We start from the raw sequence: 27,690 nt of genomic DNA, 5'->3' as shown, positions 1-27,690 counted from the left end.
ATCCCCAGCTGCACAGACACAGGAGCTGAACAGAGATAGATTGTGAGGATTCCAAAGGCTGTCCTCATCTGTCATGACACTTCAACGTCACCTTCCCTGTCTGCTATTGATCCCTTTATATCTAATTTAAGAAAAAGGGATAATTTATCCTACCATCTCTCAGGGTGGCAGATTGCATGTAAAATTTGCTAAGAAGGACCAAAAAAAATCACCAAAAATTAAAAGTCAGGGTCATAGAATTGAGATGATGAGCAATGTATTCTTGTCACAGGATTATGAGCTACTCTAGAGCCCTGCCAGTGCCCTTCCTTACCTGGAAGATGTTTGGTATGTGTGTGTAATAATGTTCATGCTGCTCACTGTTGAACTTCTGTAGGGTGGAAGAATATTCAGCTTTGCTGTCCTCTGCCATCTGATGTCTTAGTTGGGCTTGCTGTCTTGCCTGAAGAAATACCAAAAGAAATTTATAATTTAGGCTACATGGAAAGCAATTGCATTGTGCTACTCCTCATCTAGCTAGCCAGGAACATTATGAGACTATAAACACCAGCTTTTGGTTTACTCCTCTTGTGTAAAACATTCAAGCTGCAGTGTGGACAGTGCTGCTGCTCCTTTCTGGGGTTCCAATGTGCTATTTCATGAACCATTTTGCATTCCATGAGCAACCTCTGCTTGAACTGCACATCAAACACCAAAACAAGCTGGTCCCTCCACCTGCCCACGGGACAGGCACCTTCATGGACTCACTTCTTGCTCCCCCTGTGCCCTGCTGGGGGAGAAAATGATGCTTTCCTCTAATGGGCTGCTTCCCTGTTGGTCAGCACTGTTTTCTGGGGAAAGGGAAGTGAGAAAATACACAAGAGTTTTGTCTCATTTTAGCCAACATAATCATGACAAAACCTGTTAACTGTGAGCCCTGCAGAGCCCTTTCTCCTCACTCCTCACACAGCCCAAGCATGAAGCACACAAGGAAAGAGGATCCTGAGCAGCAGCTGAGATGCCTCCCTTCCTATTTTTACCCACACAGATGATTTGCTTTGCTACCCAACATAGCAGAGCACTGGGCAATTAATCTCACTTCTTTCCCTAGAATAATCTGTCCCCAAGTGACCCTTTCATGTTTTCAGATTCCTCCCCTTACAGTTCTGTTCCCAAGGCCTTCTGTTATCTGTTTCACTGCCCAATATTCTTCCCTTACTGCCTCTCCCATCTGTTTGGTTTAGATGCCTTTTCCTTCCCTGCCTTTGGCCTTCACACAGCAGCTCTTCCTTCCCTTCTCTTCCAAAATTCCCTATGCCTTCCCCACACTGAAGCTCCCCCTCCCTGGCTGGAGCTCTGCTGCTGAATTTCTGAATAATTCCTTCAGACACGGCAGAAAAATGCTGTTTTAAAAACCATGTTTCAGGGAACACAACACCACAAAGAATTCTAGCATATTTTAAGTGGGCTCCCATTAAAACCAGTTCAGAACAGGGTTACTCTTTGAACTGTCCCAAGCAGACAACAGTTTCCTGACAAGAAATCCATGGAATACCAAATCATGGAACGTTTTTGTAATCATAACTGGAAGGCAACAAATTCTGCCAGGAGGTTTCAAATCTCAGTTTGTAAAGAAGTAGCCTTCCTCCACATTTTTAGTTTGCACATCTCACCTAATAATTTGTTTCATCTCAATTCAGATATTGCTTCTGCAGTCAATTGTAGGAATTTCACAGATCCCCGTCACACTCTTTCTCCAGAAATAATTTAAGCAGAATGAGGAGACACTGGGCAATAAGTGCATCACAGGAGATGAAACAGTAGCATCAAATGGAGAAGAATGTGACTATAACCAAATAAGTGAATCCAATAAAACACATACATCCAACTTTGCCTGTTCCCAGGAGTTTTAACTGACCAAAGGATGAGTGCCTGAGTCCAGAAAATTCACCTCCTGCAATCAAATTCCACAAAGCCACATCAATCAATCATTTCCCTGCCCAAGCACTATAAAGTTTATTAAACTTCACCATCCACACACTCACATGCAGCTACATTAAATACAAGTGGAAAACAATGTATCCTTGTGCCACAAATAAAAATTTACCAGGAAAACAAAGTCAGCCATGGAAAGGCAGCAGCTGTAAGAGTGGTTCACACTCATCTCCCAAGCCCTTCCTCACATCCCAGCTGCTGCAGATCAATATCCATTTGTGAGGCCCATTCTCCTCCTCTACCTAAGAGGAACCCATTGTCTGAGCTGACTTTACACCAGCCCCACTCCCACTCATACAGCTGTCTCTCCCTTTCTTTTTTTAAAAATAATTTGAAATAATGCAACTCAGGAATTTGTCCCTTGACTCTATTGTTGAAGCAGAAAAACAAGAAATCCATTATTACACATTTCCAGGCAGACCCAGCAAGCATTAAAGCCATCAGAGCTCATTTTCAAACTCCTTAGCTGGATATGACCAAGTAACTCTGAGCTAAATGTATACAAGAGTAGACAGACATTCAGTTTCCAAAATTATCTTAACTGGACCCAAATAAGAGGGGGCAGCAGATGAGTAAATAAAATTGGGTGCATTCCAAAACCAGAACTTTTTGTATGAGAGCCCTAGTGATGCTTTGTTTCTCTTGGCCATTTAATGCATTTGGCAAGCTTCAAACTGTTTAAATATCTTTCCAATGAGGTATTTGGATCTGAAAATAAATAGATTTTTTTTAATCTTGAATTTTTTATTACTTCATTTCAGTATGTCACTTCCTCTAACATCATCACTACCAGTATTAACAGAATTGTACCTTATAGTGAGACTCCTGCACTCTGATGAAGCACAGAATGATAAAAACAAGCAATGATGTTAAGTTTCACATTCAGAGTAGTGGATGAAGTAGCCCAGAACTGCAGAGAGTCACAGAAGCTATTTCAGGAGGAATTTATAGCTGGGCTTTACAGAAAATGAAGTTTTGCTTCTTTGCTGCTCACTTGAGCATGCAAACAGCTTCAGAGAAGGTTTTTTTGGGGCTTCTTGGAGTTAATGCTGAAAGATTTGCTCTGAGCAGTATTTCCAGGAGGAAAGGCTTTGGAATAATTGGGGTCTGGAAAACCAGACAGTGACTTCAGATACAGAACAATACTGGGATGCAGTTTTCAGTCAACACATCCTCTCCTTTAACTGGGCAGGGATGAGTGAGCAGAGCTCAGTTTGCAGCCCCATATGTGAAACACAATCCACCTCTCCAGGCTGACAGATTGCTCAGCTGTAAGAGATGTCAGGGCCAGGGACTCAGAATGCAGCAAAAATTCCCCTCTTCAAAGGAAAAAAGAATGAGGTCACCTTTCAACACTGCAGAAAAGCAAAAGGGGTGTGTACACCTGAGGGGCTTGTGGGGAGAACAGCAGTGTTCTGCTTCCAAATGACTGGCACTGCAAAAGATGCACAGATTCCACACATCTCCCACCCCAAACATACCTCTGTAACAGTACTTTTGCCCCAAAATAAACCTGCACAGTGCATACAGGCATTGCTTCCTCCCCCAAAGTCTGGGTTTGTTAAGGGAGCTCTTGTCTGAGCTCATGTGGCAGCACCAAAAGCAAAAGGTCACAAATGTCACTGCTGGTCTCATCCAGAAGAGAGCTCCCCAAAATGAGCAACAGCCCAGGAGCTGCAGCACCTGCAGCCTTGCAGGGAGCAGACAGGTAAACTTTGGGCTCCCCTGCACCTGCAATCAGAGCTGAGCAGCCACACCAGGGGAGAGTTTCTGCAGCTGTGAGAGAACACCCCAGGAGAAGGAGTGCAGCTCTGACAGACTGAAGCAGGTAACAGCTCCCCTGCAGCAGGTGAGGCCTATTGCAGGTGACCTTCTCTCTCAGAATCTTTGCAGAAGTGCCATTAAATAGAATCAAACCCATTTTTTTCCCTTTGTTTAGACAGCCTTGCTGCTTGATGGGCAAGAATGCAGGACAGTAGCTAACTGCAGAGTAGGGTTAAATTGCAAAGTGTTGATTTCTGTGGCCATCTCCAGAACTTTGGAAATATTTTTTAAAAAATCAGATCTCAGCAGCACACCCACCTTAGGTGAACAACCCTAAATTCAATGGCCATATGAGCTGTCAACACACACTGTGGCATCTGTCTGTTAAGATAGTGGGAAGAGCACAAACATTCTTGTCTCAAGATGATTTTAACTCCATTTCCTGCAGATTTTCTTTTTAACAACTGAGTTGCAGAAACCAGACTCCCAAATAATGAGTTAGTTCAGGTAAATTACTCTACCAGCAGTTCAGAGATGCCAGGGTAGGACACACTGATGCACTGAAATCCACTTCAGTATCTGTGGGGATATTTATTTCCCTTTTAAAATAAGAAATTACAAGAAAGTTAACCCTGAAAACCTTTGAAATAACTCATGTTAGAGAGATATATTTAGTGTGAGCCTTCTTATCACCTGCTAGAAACCATCTGTAGTTCATCAGTAAGATGCAACTTCAGCAATCAGTGCTCAGCAGAATGAGATCAAAGAATGACAGACAAGGGAACTCATAAATAATCCTTGCAACCATGCAGTACTAGTAAAGCTTTATATATTGGTCTGAATTAAATCAGTCCTAATACTTCATGCCTTTGAACAGGAAAACTGAACAGAGAAAGGGGATATAGACACTTGATGATGGGCACTGTCAACCCAGAAAGTGCAAGAAAATTTTTGCAAATTGCCACACTTTACATGAAGGCTCTTAGAGAATTAATTACTTTCAACTGTATTGTTCCATTAACTTTCTCTCCCAAGCCTCCTTGGATAGGAAATGCAACTTGTGATGAAATGTAGGAGAAATCTTTAAAAACCAAGTATATTTTCTGCCATTTTGGTCTCCAATACAGAAAAGAATGAGGATATTTTGCTGAGAACAATTTTCTGAGACACATTCCAGAAACAGCAGAAGGGTCAATAGACACACTGTCTTCTGGGTTTACACAGACAAAAAATGCAGCTCCTCAGGGCTGTTATGGTGAGAGTGATATGAATAACTGAAAAGGGCAGAAAAAAACTTTGGCTGCTATTCAGCTGGTCCACACTAAGTGGAACACTTCAACTCCTCAGCAGTTGCTCTTGTCCAGAATGGCAGAGTTTCCAGTCAAAACTTTGGTGTCACTTTGTTTCTTCTTTCTTTTCTCCCATTCTGCACCCCCTCTTTTCTTTCAAACTCAGACAGCATGTGAGATGCATCATTGCCAGGCCACTGCCTGCCAAAACAGATCTGGCTTTGGCAAATCCAAGATCAGACTAAAGTGCAAACACAAAAAAAGAAATCACCCCTGCCCCCTCCCATCAACTACCCAATCCCTTTAAAATAGCTTAATGATAAAGGCAGACTCAGAAACACTTCCCCAATTTCAGGAATGCTTTCTACTGCTCCCAGATTTTTCAGCTCCAGGCTCTGGCCCTCCCTCCTGTGACCTGGGCATGGGGAGAGCAGCGCTGGCAGCGTGGGCAGGGTCATTACTGACAGGGGGCATCCTGCCACAGACTCCAAAACAGGGCCAAGGCTCCAGGCTTGGATTTACAGAGCCTCCAAATCAAGCTCCACTCTTTACTATTTTGCAATAACCACTTGGGTCTCCCTCAACTGGCAAGAAGAGAAAGGATTTGGAATTTGCTTTCCCAAAAGAAAAAAAAAAAAAAAAAGCAGAATGGGGAGTGCAAAATAACAGCAGGGAAAGAAACAAAAAGAAAAATCCTTTCTTTTAACATGTGAAGAGGTGGAGGAAAAATCTGAGACTCTGTGGGTCCCTGAAATCCTTTGGCTGGATATAATATACAAATGAGCAAACCACTGACAGAGGATGGAAAATCTTCCTCACCACATCTCAGGAATTGTTATCTAGTGCAGTCTCACTGCACACAATCCTGTCAGCATTCAGAAACTCACACTAACAAAGAGATCCCCAAACAACACAGTCCTGATGAAGCTCTAACAACAGAGATGGACTAAATTAATTAAGAAGAGCTGCACAGCAGCACCTCTCAGCACACTGCTCCAAGGGCCTGGGGAATAACTGTGCCTCAGACCCAAAAGTTTGTCCCCTTGCACTGCCATTCTCATGTCATGAATACTAAACAACCAAACTCTCTGGATGACTGAACTGTGAATCCCTGCAAACACCCAGCAAGTCTAATTCATTATAAAAGAAGGATAATCTCTATGGATGGAAGGTTATGTGGGTTTGATGGAGGAGGTAACACAAAAAGATGTATTTGGAGCACTAGACCACAATGTTTAAATGATTTCTGGAGGTCTGTTTAGTTGTACTACATAAGCAATTAAACTCTGCCATGTGTAAATTTGGGTATTGAATATAAATAATGGAAATTATTTCTTGAATATAAATAATGGAAATTTCAGGACTGGGTAATAGATTGCTTAGCTCATACTTGGAATACTGGGCACGGTTCTACTCCTCTCTCTCCAAGAAAGAATTTACAAACACGGCCAACACAGAAGGGACAGTCAGGGTTGAAAAAGTTACCAGGACAAATTTTGTAGTCCTGAAGACCAATTTTATAGGTAAAACACACAACTTTGTCTCTCAGGGAGGTGAATTAGTCTGAGTGACCAGGGTGATGCTGAGCTGCAGCAACAAGGGCTTTCCCAGCAGAGATAATGTCATTGTCCCCCTCCTCTCAGGCCACACCAGGAGTATTGTGTCCAGTGGTCCCCACTATACAAAAAGAATACCTGGACAGACTAGAGAAGGTCCAGAAAGGCCACAGAGATGATCCAGCACAGGGAAGCTCTCATGTGAGGAAAGGCTGAGAGACCTGGGTTAGGTCAGCCTGAGAAGGAAGGCTTAGGGTACCTTGTCACTGTGTGCCAGGGTTTGAAGTGTGACTACAGGGAGGATGGAGACTGTGCAGGGAGTCACAGGGAAAGGACAAGGGGGATGGGAACAAGTTACCCCTGAGGAGATCCCAAATGGACACCAGGAGACAATTTTTCACAGTGAGAACAATGAGCCATTGGAATAATCTCCCCAGGGAAATGGTGGAATCTCCAACATGGGGCACAATTCAGCTGAAAAGGGTTTGGGGCCATCTTGTCTAGACTGTGCTTTTGCCAAGGAACAGTGGGCCAGACAATCCTTCAATTCCTTTCCAACCTGGTATTCCATGATTCACTGGAACTGAACAGCTTACAAACAAAATCAGCTAAATTCTGAGGCCTTCTCATGCAGGTGAAAAGATTTATTCCAATGTTTTGACAGAAAAAGAATGACTATAAAGAAGCTTTCCAACTGTACAGCCCAAAATGATTGCTTTGCATTAGCTTAGAACACCAGTTCTATTGCACTGGTGATTCAATCTGCAATTGTTTAATTCAGAAGATATTTTCAAGCCTCCCCTTCACACTCCTTTTCCCTCTCTTCAGCAATCACCTCCCAAAAGAGTTGTATTGTAACAAAACTCAGTCAAATTGCCACGTAGAGCATTGCTGCAGGGGAGCACTGCTAAAAAGAAATTTAAGTTCAGTTGGATTTCCTTGCCTTACACTAAAAGTGGCTCATGATCTGCTCTTTGATCTCTTATCACCAAGCACAGGGTATGTATAGGGTACATAATGGAGATTTATGGAGTTCCCCAGACACTCCTGCTGGAGTCATTAACTCTCTATTGAGTAGAAATCGACCCTCTTAAATTAGTCATGATTCCAAAAGGGAAACAGCTGCTCTGCATGGAGAGGCTGGGATGGCAGGTTGTAAACAAGGCTTACTCTTCCAGAAATGCAAATTGCTCTCCTGAGGGACTCCCTGAGTTCACACACTGCATCATCCTTTAGGAAGGAAGCAGTTCAGGAAGGAGACGGGGGTCTGCATAACCCAGAGAAATAACATTAAATCACATTAACCAACATTTGAATTTATCAGAAATCTGACACACATCACAAGTAAAGACACATAAATTTAGCTAGTTCCATTTGTGGAGCAAAAAAGAAGCAGCTGCCTACTCAATATACAAAAAGGCACCACACAGGGAAAATGTTCTGCAGTGTCAGACTCTCCAACAATTCCACAGGCCAGGCCCTCCTGCACCATGCTCAGGACTGGGCCTGGCACACCTCCCCTGCATATTTCACCTTGATGCTGCTGCTGTATCTCTACAAATTCACAGCAGAGAATGGGAAAAGCAAAGCCTCTGGGACCATTCAGTGCAGGATTAATAACACAAGCACTGTCAGTCCTCTCCACCTTGGTGCTGAGGTGTCAGCACTGTCAGACTCTCCACCAAACTCTCATGGTACCAGTGGGTGCCTTGATGTGGACAGGAGAGGGAAGGGATCCAAGTCCCACCATCACAGAGCAGATGAGTTTGCATCTCCTGGAAAATTAGGCCTGTGAAATAGTTACAGTCTGCAGAAGGCAGATACCCACAACCTGGGGCAGGGTGAAGTTCACTGCTGACAGACTTTGCTGACCAAACCTCGGGGGATGTGGCAACTGCAGAGCCCTGAGCTGGAGTTCCTCCAGGTTAGTCTGGGGGGTGTCAGTGACTGCATCTGCCTCCCCTGTGACCTGACTGCAGAAACACCCACCTGAGATGTCTCCACAGCCCAAACCAGCTTCTTACACCCCTCACTGTAAGGATGTGTAAGCTCCCAGTGCAGGGGTTTGTGTCCCACAGCATGGCAGTCCAGAGGCTGGAGATGCATTCCCACCTGAGAGCACAGCTGAGCACAAGGAAGATCAGCTAATTCCAGTTCCCACTTAACAGGATTTCTACACCTGCATTCTGTCAGACTTTGCTCATGGTTCAGCTACCCCAAGCCATCCTGAGTGTGTCTCCTGTGGTAAGGAGGGGGGCACTCTGTGCTTTGTGCAGAAATTCAGCACCCAGGTAACATGGCAAGAGAAAAGAGAAAATGAAACCTCAAACATGAAACCTCGGTATCTCCTCGCAGTTACATTTAAAAACTAGAAAACTACTATCATGGTGATATTCTACTTTAAGGCTTTATGCAAATCTGAAGCTATTCTGGGCCTCCAAAACATCTTGGATATTGAAGACATAATCTGAAAGTTGCAGAGTATAGGGGAAATCTCTGAGAATTTTCAGTAAACTGGAAATCAGTCCCGTTTCCCTCAGTTTCTCCACTTCAAAACCAAAGGCAAATACACCTAAAATTCCCAAGTATCTCAGATTATTGCCTAAGGTCAACATTTGACTGTGTTTATCTTCAGCCAAGGGACAGATCCTGCCTGACACCAAGTACTTCAAACCACTCTCCTCACCACAACTGCTGAGCAAATCAAGAGACAAACCCTTCCCATGGCTGCCCTCAGCCACTTCCTCTTTAAAACCAGACTCTGAAATGCCTACCTGGAAAAGAAACCCTTAGAAAAACAGGTTGATTTTTTAATTTTATTACAAGAAGTCTGCAAAGGCACCACTGGGCACCACATTATCCCATAAAGATGTCAGCTTTTTAGTGATTGCAGCTCAGAAGAGAAGGCAGAAACAATAGAGCTCTGCCTTATATGTACAGTGGCTCCGTGCTGGCGACAGAGACCATTTCCCCAAATGGTCAAAAAATTGAAGCAGCTCCTCTGTGGTTTTTGAAAGAGAAGTGCTTTAAAGCACACAACCCACTGTGATCCAAATGAAATAAAGCTTTCAGTGATACCTACAAGGCTTCCTGGAAGCAGCATCAGCATGTTGCAGCATTTATTTAGTTTATAAGGATATTTTCACAGACTGTGAGCTTCCTGCCCTGACTTTGCTACACTGCATTTTGTGTTGACACAAACATCTCTGCAAGCTTTGGCTGCTGGTGGTTTAGAGGGAAGGGAGCTCAGGTGCCCTGCTCCACTCTCCCTCTATCCCTGCACACTGGTCATGGCAGAGACTGAGCACAGCTTCTGCTCCATGTTCCTACTGCCAAAAAAGGAGCTGAGAGGAAACAAAGCCAAACACTCCTCCCTCCAAGATCAGCTACCAGGCTGCTGCCTGGCAAGGGGGATGGAGCCCTTTCTGGCCACAGAAGGGGCAGAGAAGGGATGTGCCCTCCACAAACCTGGTCCTACAGAAGCAATGTGGACCTTGGTACATGATGCCCAGGCTCCACATCCAGCCCTGCCTTTAGGCCCTTTGCCAACAGGGCTGGAGAAATAAGGAGGAAAGTGACTCTTATTCTGCTTCTCTGCCACTTGTCTTGTTACTTAATGCTTCCAAACTGTAGTACTTTGGGCAAGGGATAAGTGCTGGTAGATGGCAGCTCTGGCACAGAATTTCCTGCTGCCATTGTCAAAGGCTACAAAGGCTTGAAAGATGAAGAGATGTGAGCATTTCAGAACCTCACAGAGCTTAGCATTAGGAAATTGCAGCTGTATTCTCCTCTGACTGTATGTGTCATTGTGATCACTGTAGAATTTTAATTTCATTAATGCCATCCACGTTATCGTGTGCGATGCAAAAAATAGCTCCTGTGTCTGCTCACATTGGCAGGTACAAGCTGAAGCAGCCAAGGTGTCAATCTCAAGCCAAAGAAATGAGGGCAACCAGCCCCAGTGCTTGAGGAGCACCTTGTTCTGCCAAAGAGAAGAGCTCTGACACAGCCAGACTGCCCATTCTCCTGGCCAGGTGGATTTGAGAGCTTTGGGGGGCAGGAGTGCAGCAGCCAAGCCATAAGGAGCAAGAGAAATCAGAAGTGCTACAGTAGAAGGAGGAGGTTGAAGTCATCCTATTGCTTCATTTGGAGCTGAGCAGTTCCTGCATCCCCCTGGAGAGAGTCAGGGAGAGCAGCAGGGCTGGTGGAACAATATCCCATTCTGCACTGGGAGTTATGCAAGAGCCTCCCAGTCACACGGGCAGAGGGGAGCAAAGAAAGGGCATTATTCACAGCCTGACATGGATGAACCCAGTTTAACACATGCACTTGGAAAACACTGTTCTCTCTGTTCAGTAATATTATTTCACATTCCACTCATTTTGATAACCTTTTCCTTCTCCCATCTACTCTGTTGACTGCCTGGAAAGTGGAGTAATGCTTTCTCCTGAGAGCTGCCAACATGCATAACTAACAGATTTTTCTTTCAAGATACCACTGAGCCTGATTTTGCAATAAATAATTTACAAATTCACACAATAAAAAGCTGGAGGACTTCAAAAGGAAAGCCTCTCTGCTTCACTTGACAGAGGAAGAGCACCAGGGTAGGAAACTGCTTCCCAGAATTTACCTAACACTCTTAGATTGATACATCACCAATATGCCACCTTTTACTCTGACCAGAAAAGGGCAGCCTCGGAAAGGAATGTAGAAATAAGGAGTTTCAGTCCCCTATTTCAAACAGTAAGTCATGTCTTTGTATCCCTTTGACATGACCTCAGCTTTGGAAAAAAATCTAGGGCAAGCCCTAATTTTATCTATGAAAGAAGTATTCTAAAATCACTTTATACAGATAAAGCAGAGATGATCCCTCTCTGTTAGAAAAACCCACATGTGGTGCTACATCTTTAACAATCTGTACATGCATTCATCTGTCAAGTGCCCTGGCAAATCCAGAAAGCAACAAAGGATCAAATCTACATGGTGAATTTGCAACTAAGAGCCAAGCAAATTACAAGACCACAGAGGTATTTTGTCCTTTGATATGCAACAGCACTTGGGGGAAATTTTCTGAGCTTGTTTATGATTTACTGTCCTCATTTCCAAGAGCATCTTTGATGCTTTGTGCCACACAAGGTCCTGATGCTCAGCACATCAGAAACACGAGAGATGCCACAGATGGAAAGGGAAATTTATATTTTGTATCTTCACAGGACTGAAGTAACTTGGAATAGAATGAAGCAGACCTCTTGAGAAGCAAAACCTACATTTTACAAGGAGACCTCAGACTAGAAAGATTTCTTACCTATAATTCACTTTCCTTTCCTGTCCCTGCAACAAAACATTTGGCATATTTTAAGCTTCAGCTTTTACTTTTTCCTTTCTCTTTTGGTTGCCTTTTCTTTTTATTTTTTTCCTTCAAGAAATAAACATTTTCAAATGTTCTGGCTATTTTGTGCCTGTTTTACTCAAACTCAAGGGGGACAAAACTGTCCTTACACATTGTAATGTGGAGTTTCTGGTCTACATTAGTGCATCTTCTTTGCAAATGTGCAACTCCAAAAACAGAAGCTATTTAAAACATTTTCTTCCTCTTCATTGCTTCCTTAAATTAGAGGTATTGGACTTGGACCAGTAAAATTTAAACTTTAAGCATCCTTCCACACATCCAATTTTGAATCAAATTAAAGAGAGAAAGTATTTCCAGACAGATGTGCTGAAACAGGATGTTTAAAATTAAGCATTAGTTCAAAAGCTTCACTGAGTGAGGATCATTGTAAAAAAGCCTCAAATTATTCTGCAACCAGCCAGCAACTGAGAAATGAAAATAAAAGCCTTGTGCCATCTGTGACAAGCATGGATTCCAGGATCCTGTATCACATGGAAAGCTGTCCTGTCTAAATCTACAGCTATGAAAAACAATTTTGGTAATACCTCATTGCATCCAATGACATTGGGAAATCTTTGAAGTGCTGCTGCAAGGGGAGGAAGTTTGGTTCTACCTGGATCACAGAGGGAATGAAAATGTGTGGAAACAGCAAGCAGCCCTCGGGGAGCCCTCAGAAGCCTGGCTGACACAGAACCTGGGGTGTTAGTCAAAACTGAGCTTGCATAAACTCCTTTAGAGCCATATCAGCTCTGTTAAACTGAGATACCACCCACTAAAAAAACCTGACTGTAGCTGTTTAGAGTTTTTATATAAACAAAGGTGTCTGCAGAGATCTCCCAGGTTTTAATTAACCAGCAGACTGACTCAAGTAAGGCATTAAGCCTCAGAGGGTTTATCCTAGCAGGAGGATTGAGGAAATAAACCTATGGCATCCATGTTTACAAACAGTCTCCACCCTCCAGCTCACCTTTTCAACATCTGCTTTTGTCACATTGATGTCAGCATCCATTTTCTCAAAATACTGCTGTGCTCGGTCAGCCTCTTTGCAATCACGTTCAAACCGCCTTTTACTCTGACAAGAAAAACCAGACCTTCATTATGGGAAGCAAAAGACACCAAAATCTGCCTAAAATTCATGCCTGCCACTAAAACAATCTGTTGTAACAACTGAAGGATTTTAGGGCTCTCTTGTTTACACTGGAATACATTTCCATATTAATGAATTTCAAAAAATGGAGTTACCAGAGGCACATTTTTGGTTCCATTATCCAGACTGCTCATATTCCAGTATTTTTCCCTTTTAGCATCACTTCCACTCTTGTAGATGGAATCATCCTCTTCCAACACTTAACCCCTTCATTTTTGTAAATGAATGAGGGAGTTAGTAAGATTTATAAATTTGCAAGTAGGACTTTTGATTATTGATAACCCCTTTTCTATCCTCTCCTGTACTTACAGCCTCACTGTTCATTCATCACATGAATGACAATTCCAATGTATATTTACTTGTGGGAAGCAGCACCTGGCTCAAGAGATGTTCCTGTTCAATTTATTCACACATTATGAAGCTGTTCAACTGGCAGTGGAATATCTGAACAGGACCCTTAGGGACTCTGCAGTTTCAGCAATGCTTAGCACACTTTTCAAGTCATATCAAATGAAATGCTGCTTGTGATAGACAAAGAGCCCACAGAAGGCAAATGTTCTGTTAAAACAGATTTTTTCAGGACTGGGAGTGTATTTGAGACAGGGTTTTAAAAATCCCATTTCTACAATTTTTATCCATATACCTTTCTTTTTCTAAATAAAACATTGGTAACCATCTCTTTGAAAACAATATATAAATGACTTGAATGTCACATCTGAGGAATTTTCCACTTACTGCTTCAAGTTGTTTCCAGCAAGTTTCAATGTGCTGTTGTGCCTTTCTGCCATCATGGAAGTGCTGTTTAGAAAAAGAAAAGAGAAAGAAAATGTTTTGAACAACAAAAGCACAAACAGTCAAGTACACTCAAGAAAAAGCCCAACCAGAAATCATTCTGACAGCTGTGTTCTGCAAGGCTGGTGAATTGAGCAGGTGGGTGATGACTATCTAATGTCTCAGCAGGCTGCAGATGGATATTTGCATCAATTATAGTGGTTAGTTCGACTAAAGCTAATTAATCCCTTTAGCAATTCTACCTTGTATTGTTCACTGTATCTCATAATTATTGGTTTCCCGTATCATGGGATCTGAGCACTTTTATCTGATGAGTATTTCTTTGGTGACAGACTGAACACTGGCTCTAAATTAAAATTTCTCTCTACATGAATTTACCAAGATGCACTTGATTGGCATATTCTAACAACTGATGTTTGTCCTGATTTTCATTCAGACTCAACAAAAACCCCTCTTCTTCCTAGTTACTAGCTGTGTGTCAAAGCCAGCTGCTCCTGCCTCTCAAGAGGTTTTTGGTGCCATGGGTCCCCCCAGAATCCCTCCTCTCCCACACTCTGGGGGGTGAGTGTGTGCTCAGAGAGTGAGTGTAACCCAAGTTTTAAACTGAGATGTCAGCTAAACAAGGAACTCCTCTCCTGATGTGCTTTTTGAAACAAGAATCTTAATTGCAGCTGGTTTAAGTAACAGTTCTTAGCCCTTACACAATGTTCTTTATCAAAGAATCTAATCTGTATTGGAGTTTAATCCTCTCTAGAATCACAGAATGGTTTGGATGGGAAGGGATCTCAAAGAACACTTTGTTCCAACCCCCTGCCATGGCAGGGACACCTTGCCATGTCCTAGGGTGCTCCAAGCCCTGTCCAGCCTGGCCTTGGACACTTCCAGGGATGGGGCAGCCCCAGCAGCTCTGGGCAAGCTGTTCTTCCATATGCCTGGCTTTCCCTCAAGATAAGCAATTTATTCCAGATCATTCTGTAAGTCAGTGACCCAGCTCTGGACAGGAATGTGAATGCAGACTCAGCTGACTGCTACAACAGGTTACTCCCCTCCACACACCACCCTGTAAAATAAATAATGAAGCAAACTGAAACAGGAAGAGAGAGGCCTTTCTTTTGTATTATTTACTGGCAATTAGTTGAACTCAAATACAGGAATGGTGTCACAAAGTAAACTTGAAAAATAAAGGCCAGATATTGCCAGATAATCCCACTAGAATTCATGTGCTCTCACACCCAAGTGCAATAAGATTTTAGATAAATCTTAAGGAATGTGATACCTGTGGTTTGTTGGGTTAAAAAAAGCTCACACTCCAGATCATTAACCTGCTACAAAATGCCAGAGTTAGAAAAATCTGCCTGCAAGCACTTCACAATTGGCAGCTCCTTGGTTCCCTGCATCTTCCACTACAGAAACTAATATGTTACTGTGTCAGGGGAGCAAGGGACATTTCAGAGCTGCCATTCTGGCTCCATCAGACATGACAGCAAAAAGCCCCAAAACTGCAATTCTCTATCATGCTATGTCCAATAGGCTCATTTAGCCTTAAAAATCACAGTAATGTTCAACAAGTCTGCAGGACCAGAACAGCACCAGGGCTGCCCTGGGTGCTCTGGATGCTATCTGTGGTCCCAAACACTGTCTGCTAAGGAGGGATGCTCACCTTGAACTGAGCACAGGGACATCCTACAGCTGTATGTGTCTGGATGGTGCTTATCTCTACATGAAAATTCTTAAAGCAGACAAGAGAGGCCCAGTGGCAGAAATGTTTTCCATCCTGGCCCGTGCCATGCTCAGCTCTGGCTCTGCTCCTGCCCTCTGAGGAGGGAGCGTGTGTGGCCACTGGGCCATGGGAGGGGGAGCAGTGACAGCCTGGCACTGCTGGGACAGCAGAGACCTTCTCCAAACACTGCCTCACCACATTGTGACATTAAAAAACCCCTGACATCACTGTAAAACTGCTGGGTGGCAGGGAAAGGCTCCAAGTTGATTTCAGTTCCCTTTGTAGATCCCCAAGTCCTTTCAACTCCGCGTGTGACAGATGCTGCCTCTTCCCTGCCAGGGGCTCCTCCTTTCAGCCTTTTGTCATTAGAATTTAGGAAAACAGTCCCAAGGAGCAACAAAAACAGTCCCAAGGAACAACTGTAATTTAACACTACATTTTTCAACATTTTGCTAATGAGCATGAGGAGCCTTAACAGCAAAGCTGGAAGTCAAATGACTCTGATGGATTCATGCTGCCTTCCCTGCCTCCACCAGCCCCCATTTGTGTGCTCCCCTCTTTGCTGGGGTAGGAAGGGACCTGACTTGGGAGCAGCTGGACTGTGTGAAACCCAATACTGTCAATGACCCATAAACCTCAGGAAAACAACATGCCAGGTTTGTTTAACAGGAAACAATTGCAGAGAGAGCTGAAGGATGAACTTGGAAACAAAAGCCCATCAGATAACAGGACGTGTATTTTTAAACCTTTGTAGTTGAATAATGTAATTTTAACAAGCCATCCCTGTTACTTCTAAATTTGCCTTCTCTGTAAAACAAGCTGCACAAGCTTCTGGAAGTACATATAAGAAGCAGTGAGACTGTATCCAGTTCAGATATTGCTGCATTTTGATACTTTACCTTTTTTTTTAGAAACCTCTCTGCACAAATGGAACACTGAGATGCAAAATGGGCATTGTTGAAGATTATTAAATAGTGATAAATAAAGGTGCCCCACATCTTGAAGAGTTCAGGGAAATACTTTTTTTTTTTTTTTACTTAAACCAATTTCTAAATATACTTATATAACCCCTAATTCTTGCTGTGCTGTCCCATATATATCCTTGTTGCAAGCTAAGGCACTTCTGGTTTTGCAAATCTTTGCCCTCCAATGGTAATTTCTGCCTTCCAAAAATTCATTTGTGAATACAGCAACTAAGTGGGACCTTCCAACTATCTATATTTCTTCATGGCCCAGTTTGATGGGTTAGAAAAGTCAAGGCACTACGGTCAAGTGATCTGCCTAAAGTCATACAGGAAGCCTCCAGTTTCCTCAAACCATGCACTATCTTCAACTTCTGCAAACTCATTTCCTTTACAATCCTCTTAAACAGCAAATGTCCTCTACCTTCACCTCCTCCCCCCTCCAAGACCCCAGCAAAAATAACTGTAAGCTCAACTATTCCTTGATAAGGTTTCAAGATACAAGTTCTAATTTAACTAAATTTCTTTGAACAAATTAAATAGTTGGTTGTTCTACACCTGAACATTTAGCAAATGGAAACATGACAAATTATTTAGGAAATCCTGTGGCAAACTCACTCTTAGTCACAGGCATTTCAGCAGTACACAATGATGAATTTAGAGTAATTCACACAATATTGCCTTTTCCCCCTCCCAACCTGAATGTCCAAACTAATGGCCCCAATCAGGCTGTTTAAAAAAATCAGAATATGGGTAAGATGTTCAATAAATCACACCTCAAGTGTACCAGTGAGACATTAGCAGCAGTGTTGGTGGCTTGCATGCCATGATTTCCTCCAGACTTTTCACCCATATCCACAGAATTCTAAAAACACATTAGAAACACAGTAAAGTGAAAAGTTTGGGGTTATTAGTGTTCATTAAGTCAAACCCCCTAAGTCACTTTGAAGTCTATACTTTGCAGTCTTTGGCTGGCAAACACTGTGCCAACTTTAAGATTTCCCTGAGCAATATTTGATTGAACTATTAAACCAACTGAATGGCCTAAAACACAGCAGCACTGCCCAAACTCAAACCATCCATGACCACAACTGTCCTTTCTCCCCGTGTTAAAGCCCTTTGTGCCCCAGGGTGCTCTGAACAATCCACAATGGCCACATTTTTTACTGGACAATTCCATCCATTCCAGCTCACAGGATTTACACAATAATGCAGGTTTTAGGTGATCTCAGGAGAGTTCACACAATCAGTTTGGAAAAGATCTCCATGACTGAGCTCATGTCATGACCAACCATTGTCATTTCAACCAGACCTGAGTGCCATGTGCAGTCTCTCCTTAAACACTCCCAAGGATGGTGACTCCACCACCTCCCTGGACAGCCCAATCCAACCATTTCCATGAAGAAATTCTTCCAGGAATTCCAAAATTCAGTTGTTAAGACTTAAGATACTTTTATCAGAGTATTAAGTGGCTCATGTGAGGACTGTGGATGAACTCAACGTTTTAAAAGCTTTTGTTATAATCAAAAAGCTCACAGCTCAAGGAATGATCTTTTCCCTTTGCAAATGCAGCCACAGGGATTGGTGTGCTCTCCTCATTAGGATGCTGCCTGTGTCTGGAACAGCTGGGGAGCAACCCTGGCTGCTGTGCAATCAAAGACAAACCTCTCATTGACTTTTGTTGGGCTCAGATTTCACCCGTGTTGATCAAAACCCCGGGAGCAGCGAGCGAGGGTCCCACAATGCAGAGCCTGTTCCTGCCAGCACTGCCACAATTAGGAGCAGCAGGATATTTTTGCAAAACTTCCTTGGTATGCACGAGGGTTTACACAGCCCCAGAGCTCACCCAGCAGACAACAACAGCTTGTTAGAAGATGCATCTTATCTTTTTTTTTTTTTTCCCCTGACCTTTTGAGAGGAGCAGGAGAAAAGATGTTGCTAAAAGCATCTAATGGAGGACAACACATTCCAGTATTTTTGCTGAGGAATTCCTGGGCAATTTTAAATTAAATAAGCCCGAAACACGTAAATTCCCAGCATGACAACAGGGCTGCTTAGGCTCTGTCTAAATTGATCCTGTGAAACCTTTTTAAAAAAAGGCCATAATAAGACAGCCTTGTTTTTCTTAAACAAACAGGAGTTGATTACATGGTTAAACTAAAGACTTGTACATCTATAGGATGTTTGTATTAGAAATAATCATAAAAACCAGTGTTAATTTATATGCATAGCATATGGTTCATTTGACAACATCCTTTTCAAAAATTCTCAGAAAATATATCTAAGGCAAGGGGGCTTCATTCTCTTTTCTATTTACATGTGAGATAATAAAACAGACTGACAAAATAGTTACCTTTGGCTTCTGTAACAAGTACTCCCAGCTCACACTGATAATAAATAAAAATACAGTACTTCATCCTCCAATTCAAACTCTTATCTCCATTTTTGTTAAGAGTGATTTCTAAAATAATAGCTAGTGATTAAAGCACACCAGGGACGGAAATAAGACAACACTATTTTTTCCTCAATTTTCTCAGCAACATTTGCAAAAATCCTTGTCAAATGTTTTTCTTTTCCTGGCTGCAAAGACAGGAAACAGTCTCCTCCAAAGAAATCTTTGTTTCCAAAAATAGCAATATGTTCTGGAGGTCTTATCTCTCTCAGCTGTAGTAAGGGGAGCATAAGACAGTCTTGTGAATGTTGACATGAAATTCATGACCATTTTAACACATATTCATCAGCTACTTAATATTGGGACATAACCCTGTTCTCCTTTGCAATATCCATAGGAACATTATTCTTAACATGTACTTATCAACTTGGTCAAGCCTGGAACAAGTTATACAAATATCTGTTCAAGGCTGAACTTGACTTGATGGAAGTATCTGCTCCTGGAGTGGTGCATTCCAATGAAATTCCATTTAATAAGCACTATGGACCAAAGCTTCCCAGGCTTCAAATTCCAGATCAGCTGCACAAGACAACCTGAAGTAGCTGCCCCTGCTGTTCCTGAGCTGTAACAACAGAATGATGGGTGGGGTTTGGAGCAACCTGGACCAGTGGAAGGTGTCCCTGCCCTGGGCAGGGAGTTGGAATGAGATCATCTTTAAGGTCCCTTCCAAACCAAACCAGATTCTGTGATTCCCTGGTGATTGGCACAAACCTAAGAGACTCTGTGGCAGTAATATTTATGGTGACTTGTCATTTGCATGCTACGTATGACAGATAAAGTCCTTATATTGGGAATTGGAATTCAGAACTTCTTCTCAGGCACAGAGACAATCCTGCAGCTTCCAGTACAGCTCCATGGCAGCAGAGCTAAGGGATCCTCAGGAGCACTCTGCTGCTCTGGCCAGCTCCTGGAGAGGTCCTGCTGGACAATCTGTCTTCAGGGCAGCAAGGCCAGCAGGCCCTGGAACCAGTGAGCACACAGGTGTGACAGGCTGTTTGGAGATCATGTACCCTCCTCCAACCCATCCCTAGGGATTAATCTTGTTCTTAAAAGCTCACCTATGCCCAAGTGCTCCACAAAAGCAAACCTAGGGCTTTTCAAATGGAGATTCATCATTACTACTAAAAACTGTGGTGTGAAAAGTTGTTTGTGCTATTATATATTTCAATGAAATTAGAGGAACACGCTGCTCTAGCTTCCACCTCTTCTCATTCCCAGCACTGTCACCAAGCTCTCCTTCCACTGATCCACAGTTAAAAGATGTCATTTCAAATAGTCTGTGACATTCCTGTGGAAGACTTGCACTACAAAAACTTGAAGATGTACAAGTTAATGCCTTAATGTGCAAAGAAATACTTTTAGCTGTTTCCATAGACCCTTCATGCACACATTCACCTACACAGAAGTACCAAGACTTGCATCAGAAATATAAAATATTAAATATCAGCAAAAATGCCAGCTGAATGTGCCCATGTGTACCACAGGCTTGGATGAACACCATTCTCCACAGTTAACATATGCACCACTCATCTGGCTTGATTGTTGCTCTTTCTTTTCAGGCCAATCTCTGTGGCTGTACAGGCAGAACACAAAGGGAAAAATACATCCATGGCCAATGCTCAACCCCTTCAGCCTCAGGCAGCACTCAGTCATGCACAGAGCAGGAGATGTTTCTGTTCATAGAAGGCATCTCTCATCTTGTCCCTCTCAAGGGCTCTTGCTATGCAGAGCAGTGTTCAGGCTAATTCACAGAAAATGGAACTACATTTGTTAGTAAACAGATTTTGTTTTCCCAATCTGATTCCTTCATGTCATAAGCAGAAGCCAATTTATTTATTTGGGCTATCATTTCATAGTTCACTGTACCCATTCAAAACTGGGAAGAGCAGGATATGAAGTTCAGTGGTCTCAAATTTGAATCCTGCTAAATCCAAAGGTCACATTATACCTTTCAGTTGGGTGGGATATTCATTTCCCACACAAAAATGCTTTGGAAACTTCCATAATAAGTACTTACTTTTTCCCTTCACAGCACAATTCCATGATAACACACCAATATTCCACACAGCTTCATTGCACTTACTATCCATAATTTGGTGAAAACCAACAAACACTCCATAAGAACACAGAATTTATTGTGATCTTTCCTAAATAATTTTCTGCATTCTTAATTTTTTTTAATAATTACCATTTAACACTCTACTGGTACAATTTAACTTAACGAAATACAGCTGAAATACCTCACAAGAAAGAGGATGATTATTTAGAGGAGGACTGTTGTGTAGTGTATTTATCAAGCACAACAAATTCCCATAAATACTTTTATATTTAGATTTAAATTAAGACCTTTATCCACAGGGCAATGAGCTGGAAGTGGGTTAGTCACAAAATAAGAGTTGGGGAAAGCTTAGTTTGAGTTGCATCAATCTGAAGTTTGGTAAATCACTTCCTTTCACTATAACTTTTCCTTTTCCAACCCCTCACTTGGCCATTGGTTTGTGACTTCTGGGAGGCAGCAATGTCTCTCTGTGCCCCTGCAGCACAAAGCACAGCTGTGCTCCAAACACACACAGACCTTGAGGCACATCCCAAATGCAACATGGAAAAATCCATTGTGCTCCTGACAGGGCTGTGTGCTGCCACCCTGCCTCATGCCTGCTCCATGCTGGAGAAATCCTCTGGAAAACCACAGGACTCTTTGCAGAACAGGGCACTATTCAGAATGAGTGAACGTGACAGAATTCCTCCAATTATTTACTTTTCATCAACACCTGAGAACCTACAAGAAACAGAAAGTCCTCTGAGAGGCACCCCCTGGATGAATGCACACAAGGAGGGTCCACCATAAAGAACCAGACCTGTTTTGCCCCCATGGTACCCATAAGGATTCATTCATTCCCACACAAAATGGAATGTATTGACATCAGGTAAATTCTCTCCCAACCACAGAATCCCAGTGCTGCACCAGTTCAGTCTGCAGCAAAGCTCTTGGCTTCTACCTGACTTTCATGCTTGATTGTATGGAGCCAGACCAGCCCCAAGGGGAGGTGGAGGCAGAGGTGAGAGCAGCAGCAGTAATCAGAGGGATAGTTCATGACTCCCAAATACATTTTTAGCAAAGCTGCCATGAGCAGTGGCTACCCAGAGCAGCTGCTGCCAGAGGAGGCTGTGAGTCAGACCTAGTTTGTGACCAGAGATCTAAATCAGAATGGCCCCAGGAAATAATTCTTGAATTTCTATCCAAATTACAGAATTGGATGGATTCCTCAGCCATAGTTGGATGTATAAATCAACTAGGTCCTGTGAAGTGTTAAGGGAAAAAAATAAGCCAACAAACAGAAAGTCTCAATGGCTGGCTCAGTACATTTCTGTTGTATTGCACTAAACTTACACATTTCCAGCCTAGAAGTTTACTACATGTCAGTGCTTGTGAAGTAAAGTCCAAACACTCATCCTGACATGACAGGATCACCTCCTTTTCTTTTGTCAAAGATGGACAAGATTAAGAGCCAATTTTGTAATACTGCAGGTCACAGAATCACAAGGTTGGACGAGATCTTCAAGATCATCCAGGTCAAACTTGACACCTTTGAGAGCCACCCCAAAGTAAGGCTTTGGTGACATTGGGGTGACATGAAGCATGATTGCAGAAGCAAGTTATTTCCCTGAACCTCTCAGAGGTGATTCCCACCCCATTTGTGTGATTTGATGACATCTTCCCACAGCAATTCAGTCACAGGCATCTAACCTCAATAACCTCAAGAGGAATCTGGATGAGACATGCCCTTCACACAACATAGAACTGAAATTTGAGCTTTTAGCCAGCTAACAAGGACCCTGAGGAAGAGAATTTCTCCTGAGAGAGCATGGACACAGTAAGATCAAGAGAGTACAAGAAGAAGTTCAAGTGAGGAACTGCACTATAAAGAGTTTCACTTCACTGGGCAGCTGGGAAGAACTGAAACAACACAAGAAGTTCTCCCTCTCACTGTGTGAAAAGCAGGCAGGGTGTGTACCTGACTTCAGTGACTGTGAGGGCAAAACAACTCATTTGGTACACTGACAACATTGAGAGCAATTTAATGGAAGAGGAATGTGTAATATGATAAAGTCATTTATTTTCTTTTGCTCCTAAAGATATTTAAGTTTCACACAAGGAGCCTTTGCCTGATTTTCTGTAACTACTTTCTAAAGGTCAAAAGCCATCATGCAACAAAGCACAGGATCTGAAAAAATGTAAAGGTAACCCAGAACCCTCCCAAGCTCTAAATCAGATCAGAGGAAAAAGGAGGTATCTCTCTTTTGAACAGCAGCACCAAAGCACTGACCTTGCACACCATCCCACTTGTCCAACCTGCACACTTGTCCTGTCTGGTTTTGATCAGTTGCTTCTTTCCTTATTTTCACCACTAGCAACCATCTTTTATAGAGAAACATGACATAGGCAGCCATCAAGCACGCCCTTCAGAGAGCCAGACAAACCCAACATATGTACAATTTGCATGCCAAATGGATTTTACCCAACATAAAACCAATGTAAGGCATGATACAGTATCAGTTCTGCACCACTTCCAGGCCAGGGGCTTGCACTTGTCAAGGAAAACCCAAGGAGTGATTTATCACTGTGTGACCCCAGTCATCTGCTGGTGTAATTCCACCTGAATCAATAGAGCTAAATGAGCATGAAAACAGAGCAGAGCAGGCAGGCACCAGCCCCCACGTGTCCAAAGCTCATCAACCACACTCACTGCCTGCAGCTCCAGCAAACACTCCTGTGCATCATCAAAGGGGTTTCCTTAGGAAACAGAAGCTGTATTTAGAGATATTTGAAAAAGTTCTTCCCTGTGAGGGTGCTGAGGCCCCAGAGAAGCTGGGGCTGCCCCATCCCTGGAAGTATTCAAGGCCAGGTTGGCCAGAGTTTGGTGCAGGCTGGTCAAGTTATCCCTGCCCATGGCAGGGGGAGAATGGGATGAGCTCTAAGGTCCCTTCCAACCCCATTCTGATTTGTCTGACCACTCTCTGCTGGACTTGAGTTCATCTTTCACATATTTATAGTTATGTCAGCTCTGTGTATCATTTCCATCTTCCAGGTGGGAAAGTAAAACCAAAAGAGCAAAAGGTGCTTATCTACCACAGCCATGCTGAAATCACTGGAAATTTTTACCATTTTACAAGTATTTGGACACCTGAATGACTTAATTCAAGACTCAGTGGAGAAGAATGTGGGTGTCCCAGCTCCTACACATGGACCCAGCCCCAAGAGTGGCTCATCCAAATGATTCTTTGGACCTGGAGCACAGCAGCTGATGGCAGAACAAACAGCGAGCACGAGAACTCTGCCAACAAAATTTCTGGAAATACCAAGTCATTCATTAATTGATATCATAAAAGGTTTTGCCTAAGCTGCAGCTCTCTAATATTTACACAATATCCACCCTCCCCTCCTGCAGATCTCAGCAGGATCAGTGCTGTTACAGGATGAAGTGAGAGGCTGTGTATGAAAAATGCCTGAGGGTGGGAACAGTTTCCTTTTCAACACTGTTTTCTCATGAATGAGAAATCTACAGGAACCAGACAAGGATTCCTAATTCCTATAAGCTTGATTTATGTTGCAAGAACAAAACAACTGTGACTGACAACTGTTTTCTGTTAAAGGCCAGTAATTATCAGCAACAGCAGGTAAATACACTCACTTGCTTTTTGCTGTTCCCATGTTCTTATCACTAGGCCAATATTAAACTAATTTTCCTGTCATTCACCCCTTACTTATATGAGCCATACTTACTAGAAAAGTTTACAAACAAAATAAAAAGCCAATAGTTACTGCTCAAATTCTTTACACAAAATATTGCAAGCCCTCTTCCATGGTACTTAGAACATCTAGATATTCCAATCAACTCATATGCCCATGTAATTGAAAAAACATAAAAACATAAGAGTTGACAGAAAAATGCCACACTAGAATGCTGCATTTTTTTTTCCCCTTTTTGTACAGATCCACACTGGATACGAGGTCACAGAGGGCTGAGAAAACATTCTCATCACAGCTATATGTAAAAGAACTTTCCATGCTCTCCCTGAAAGATTGCACACCATTCTGCAGATTAAAGGTATGTCTATATATTCTTTTCCTCTGTTGACAGAATTATCACTCTAATGCTATACTTAGAAAAAGGTGGTGATTTCCAGGGCTCTGCTCCCACACAGCACCTCAACACATGCTGAGTGTTTAGTGGGACTATTTATAAATGTATAAGTTCTGCAGGAGTATTTTTGCACTTTCCAAAATAGACCAACAGCTTGGAAATGAAATATAATGCCTGATGCTCCCTTTGCACTTTGCTTAGTCATTTTATACCTGTTCTGTGAGTATTTGTAGTGCTTAGAATCCTTCTTCTATGCTCACACATCCAGGAGATAAAAGGGTTCAAGGCAAGGAAGGAAATCACAATTCAACTATCCATTTTACAGAGCTGGTGATGTGCAAATTAATCAGCTTTGAACATTCAGTGTAGCAGGCACAGAGGTCCCTAAAGTACCAGCTGCAATGGAGTACTAACATAAAGCTATTAATTCCACCAGTCTTGAAGGACAACAGCTTGAAACCTGCATTCCCCCCCTTCACCAAACAAGACAAACACCCTATTTCTTATTAAAATAATTTTTAAAGAGTCCCCTTGGCCAGATCTGGCTGAGAAGCACAAAAAATGTGAATCAAAATCCAAATAATTCTCTCAATCAGCCTCAGCACTGCAGTTCCTCTGTTTATTTCAGGCTTTCCACAGTGCTGCTGGACTCTTCCCCAAGCAAGCTTTTGGCTAGCAGAGCCTTAAGCACAGATGGGTCTCTGACCTTATTTAGGAGGGATTCTCCTGCAGGCATTCCTGTCTGATTTTATAACATTTGATTCAAATGGTTCAGCAACGTGGCCAGGGCACATAACCCAATTCTTTAATGCTTGGTTCACTAGCACAGCTCATGTTTATTAACTACAAATAAATCTCACTTAACATTGAATTCCACTACCACTAATTAGTGGTCCTGAATAGCAATTCCTTGTGAATAATAAATAAAAAAGGATGGGTTACCGATTTCCTCTCCTGTTTCAGCTCCTGCACGTAGCGTGTTAACTCTGCAGTGATCAGAGAGGTCATGTTCTCTGAGATGACCTCATGCTGTCCAGCATAGTCATTCATTTCATTTAAAGTGGCTAGGAAGGCTCTAGTTGATGTGTACCTGCAAAGGACAGAAATGCATTTTGGTTTTAGTCCCTTTATTTTCAGACAGACACAGTGCAAAGGGAGCTGGGATCCTCTTTAAGCACTTAGCATTGCTCTGAATTAGCACAGATTCACTGGAAGGAATTTCTCCAAAGGAAGCCTGTCCCACACACTGACAGTTGTCTGATAAGTCTATCTCAATTTAGACAGTTTGACACTGGCTCTTAAAATATCACCACTTTAGAGTGCCAGGTTCTTTATCAGCACAGCTCTGGGGCTTCAGTTTTCTAATCTCTACTCACCAAACATTTCTAGTTGTACTCTCTCAATTCCTACAATTCAGTGCACAGAGTCATCAGTATATCCTACCTGGAAAAATCCTGTCTAAGCAAGCAAAATTTTGGCCAGCATAGCCTAGAAAAGAAAGTTTTTCATAGTGTAAATTTGATTTAAATCAGATATAGTTCATAAAGTTTTCAAATAAATAGAGATTTTACTAACCAGCTGTTCATTGTCAACCCGTATTTTTTTAGTACCTTCCATCACAAGGTTTATTTTTTCATATCAAATAATCTCCCATACAGCATTCCATGTATTACTGAAAGGAAGAAACATCTGTGCACACAAATTTTGAAGCAGCAGATTATGTCACTGGTATATTCAGCCCAGTGCCAACAGAGCTGCATTTAAATACCCCAGCTGGCTGTGCTGGGCAGCTGGAAGCCAGCAGCAAGACACTACTACATACTAGAAAAACTATTGTTGTTGTTGTTATTATCATTCTAATTGTAAAATAGTAGTGGCCTGCACTGGTAACGTCACCTAAAGGTGAAAAATCAAAGCAAAGATGGAGATATTTAGAGGAAATAGAATGGAGTGGTACAAGTAGGGATGAAAAAGGCATCAGATGAAAATAAAAACAGGAGAAACTAAAAAGGGGAATAAAAGGGACTAAAAATGTTACAAGCAGAAACATTCACAGTCAAGATGTGAAATGAGAGAAATCCCAGTTGCAGAAAAAATCCCAAGGTATAAAAGGCACAGAACTAGAGATTGACAATGAGCTTGAAAAAGCTGATTTTTAGCCAGGTTGTCTCCAAGCAGCATCTGAGGCATCCAAAGGTCACATGACAAATCCCCAGACATTGTTTTGAGACATGAAGTAACCACACTGAGGTGAACACTGTATTTATAAAGGGCAAAGGATGCACAGGATCTTCTGTGCCACATCACATAGAATCACTCAACTCCAATATCCTTTTTCAGCAATGAAGGATGTGCCAAAACCCATTGTAGTGAACTCAAAATACCCATTTATGGTAGAGCTATCCAAAGGCAGATTTATTCCTAATCTTGTGTACAGACCAAAACCAGCCACTGTGCTGGTAACATAATCTTCCTTGTGTAAATATCAATATCTCAGCA

The 27,690-nt window shown here is 42.4% G+C and overlaps 1 protein-coding gene across 18 annotated transcripts in view; it reads right to left on the bottom strand.

The window, feature by feature from the left end:
- FNBP1 (formin binding protein 1) overlaps positions 1–27,690 on the bottom strand; it is a 69,977-nt gene that overhangs the window by 30,217 nt on the left and 12,070 nt on the right. For 9 of the 18 annotated variants that reach the window (XM_059865306.1, XM_059865308.1, XM_059865310.1 and 6 more), the window contains exons 4-8: positions 26,635–26,679; positions 26,134–26,281; positions 13,855–13,917; positions 12,940–13,044; positions 314–442 (exon numbers count right to left, since the gene is read on the bottom strand). In XM_059865306.1, the coding sequence (XP_059721289.1) occupies positions 314–442; positions 12,940–13,044; positions 13,855–13,917; positions 26,134–26,281; positions 26,635–26,679 (490 nt within the window). The remainder of the gene's footprint in view (positions 1–313; positions 443–12,939; positions 13,045–13,854; positions 13,918–26,133; positions 26,282–26,634; positions 26,680–27,690) is intronic. The other 9 variants (XM_059865311.1, XM_059865312.1, XM_059865314.1 and 6 more) reach the window with 1 other exon arrangement.

Source organism: Haemorhous mexicanus, chromosome 21 (assembly GCF_027477595.1).
Source record: "Haemorhous mexicanus isolate bHaeMex1 chromosome 21, bHaeMex1.pri, whole genome shotgun sequence".
NCBI lineage: Eukaryota > Metazoa > Chordata > Aves > Passeriformes > Fringillidae > Haemorhous > Haemorhous mexicanus.
This window is presented reverse-complemented; position numbering and strand designations above follow the sequence as displayed.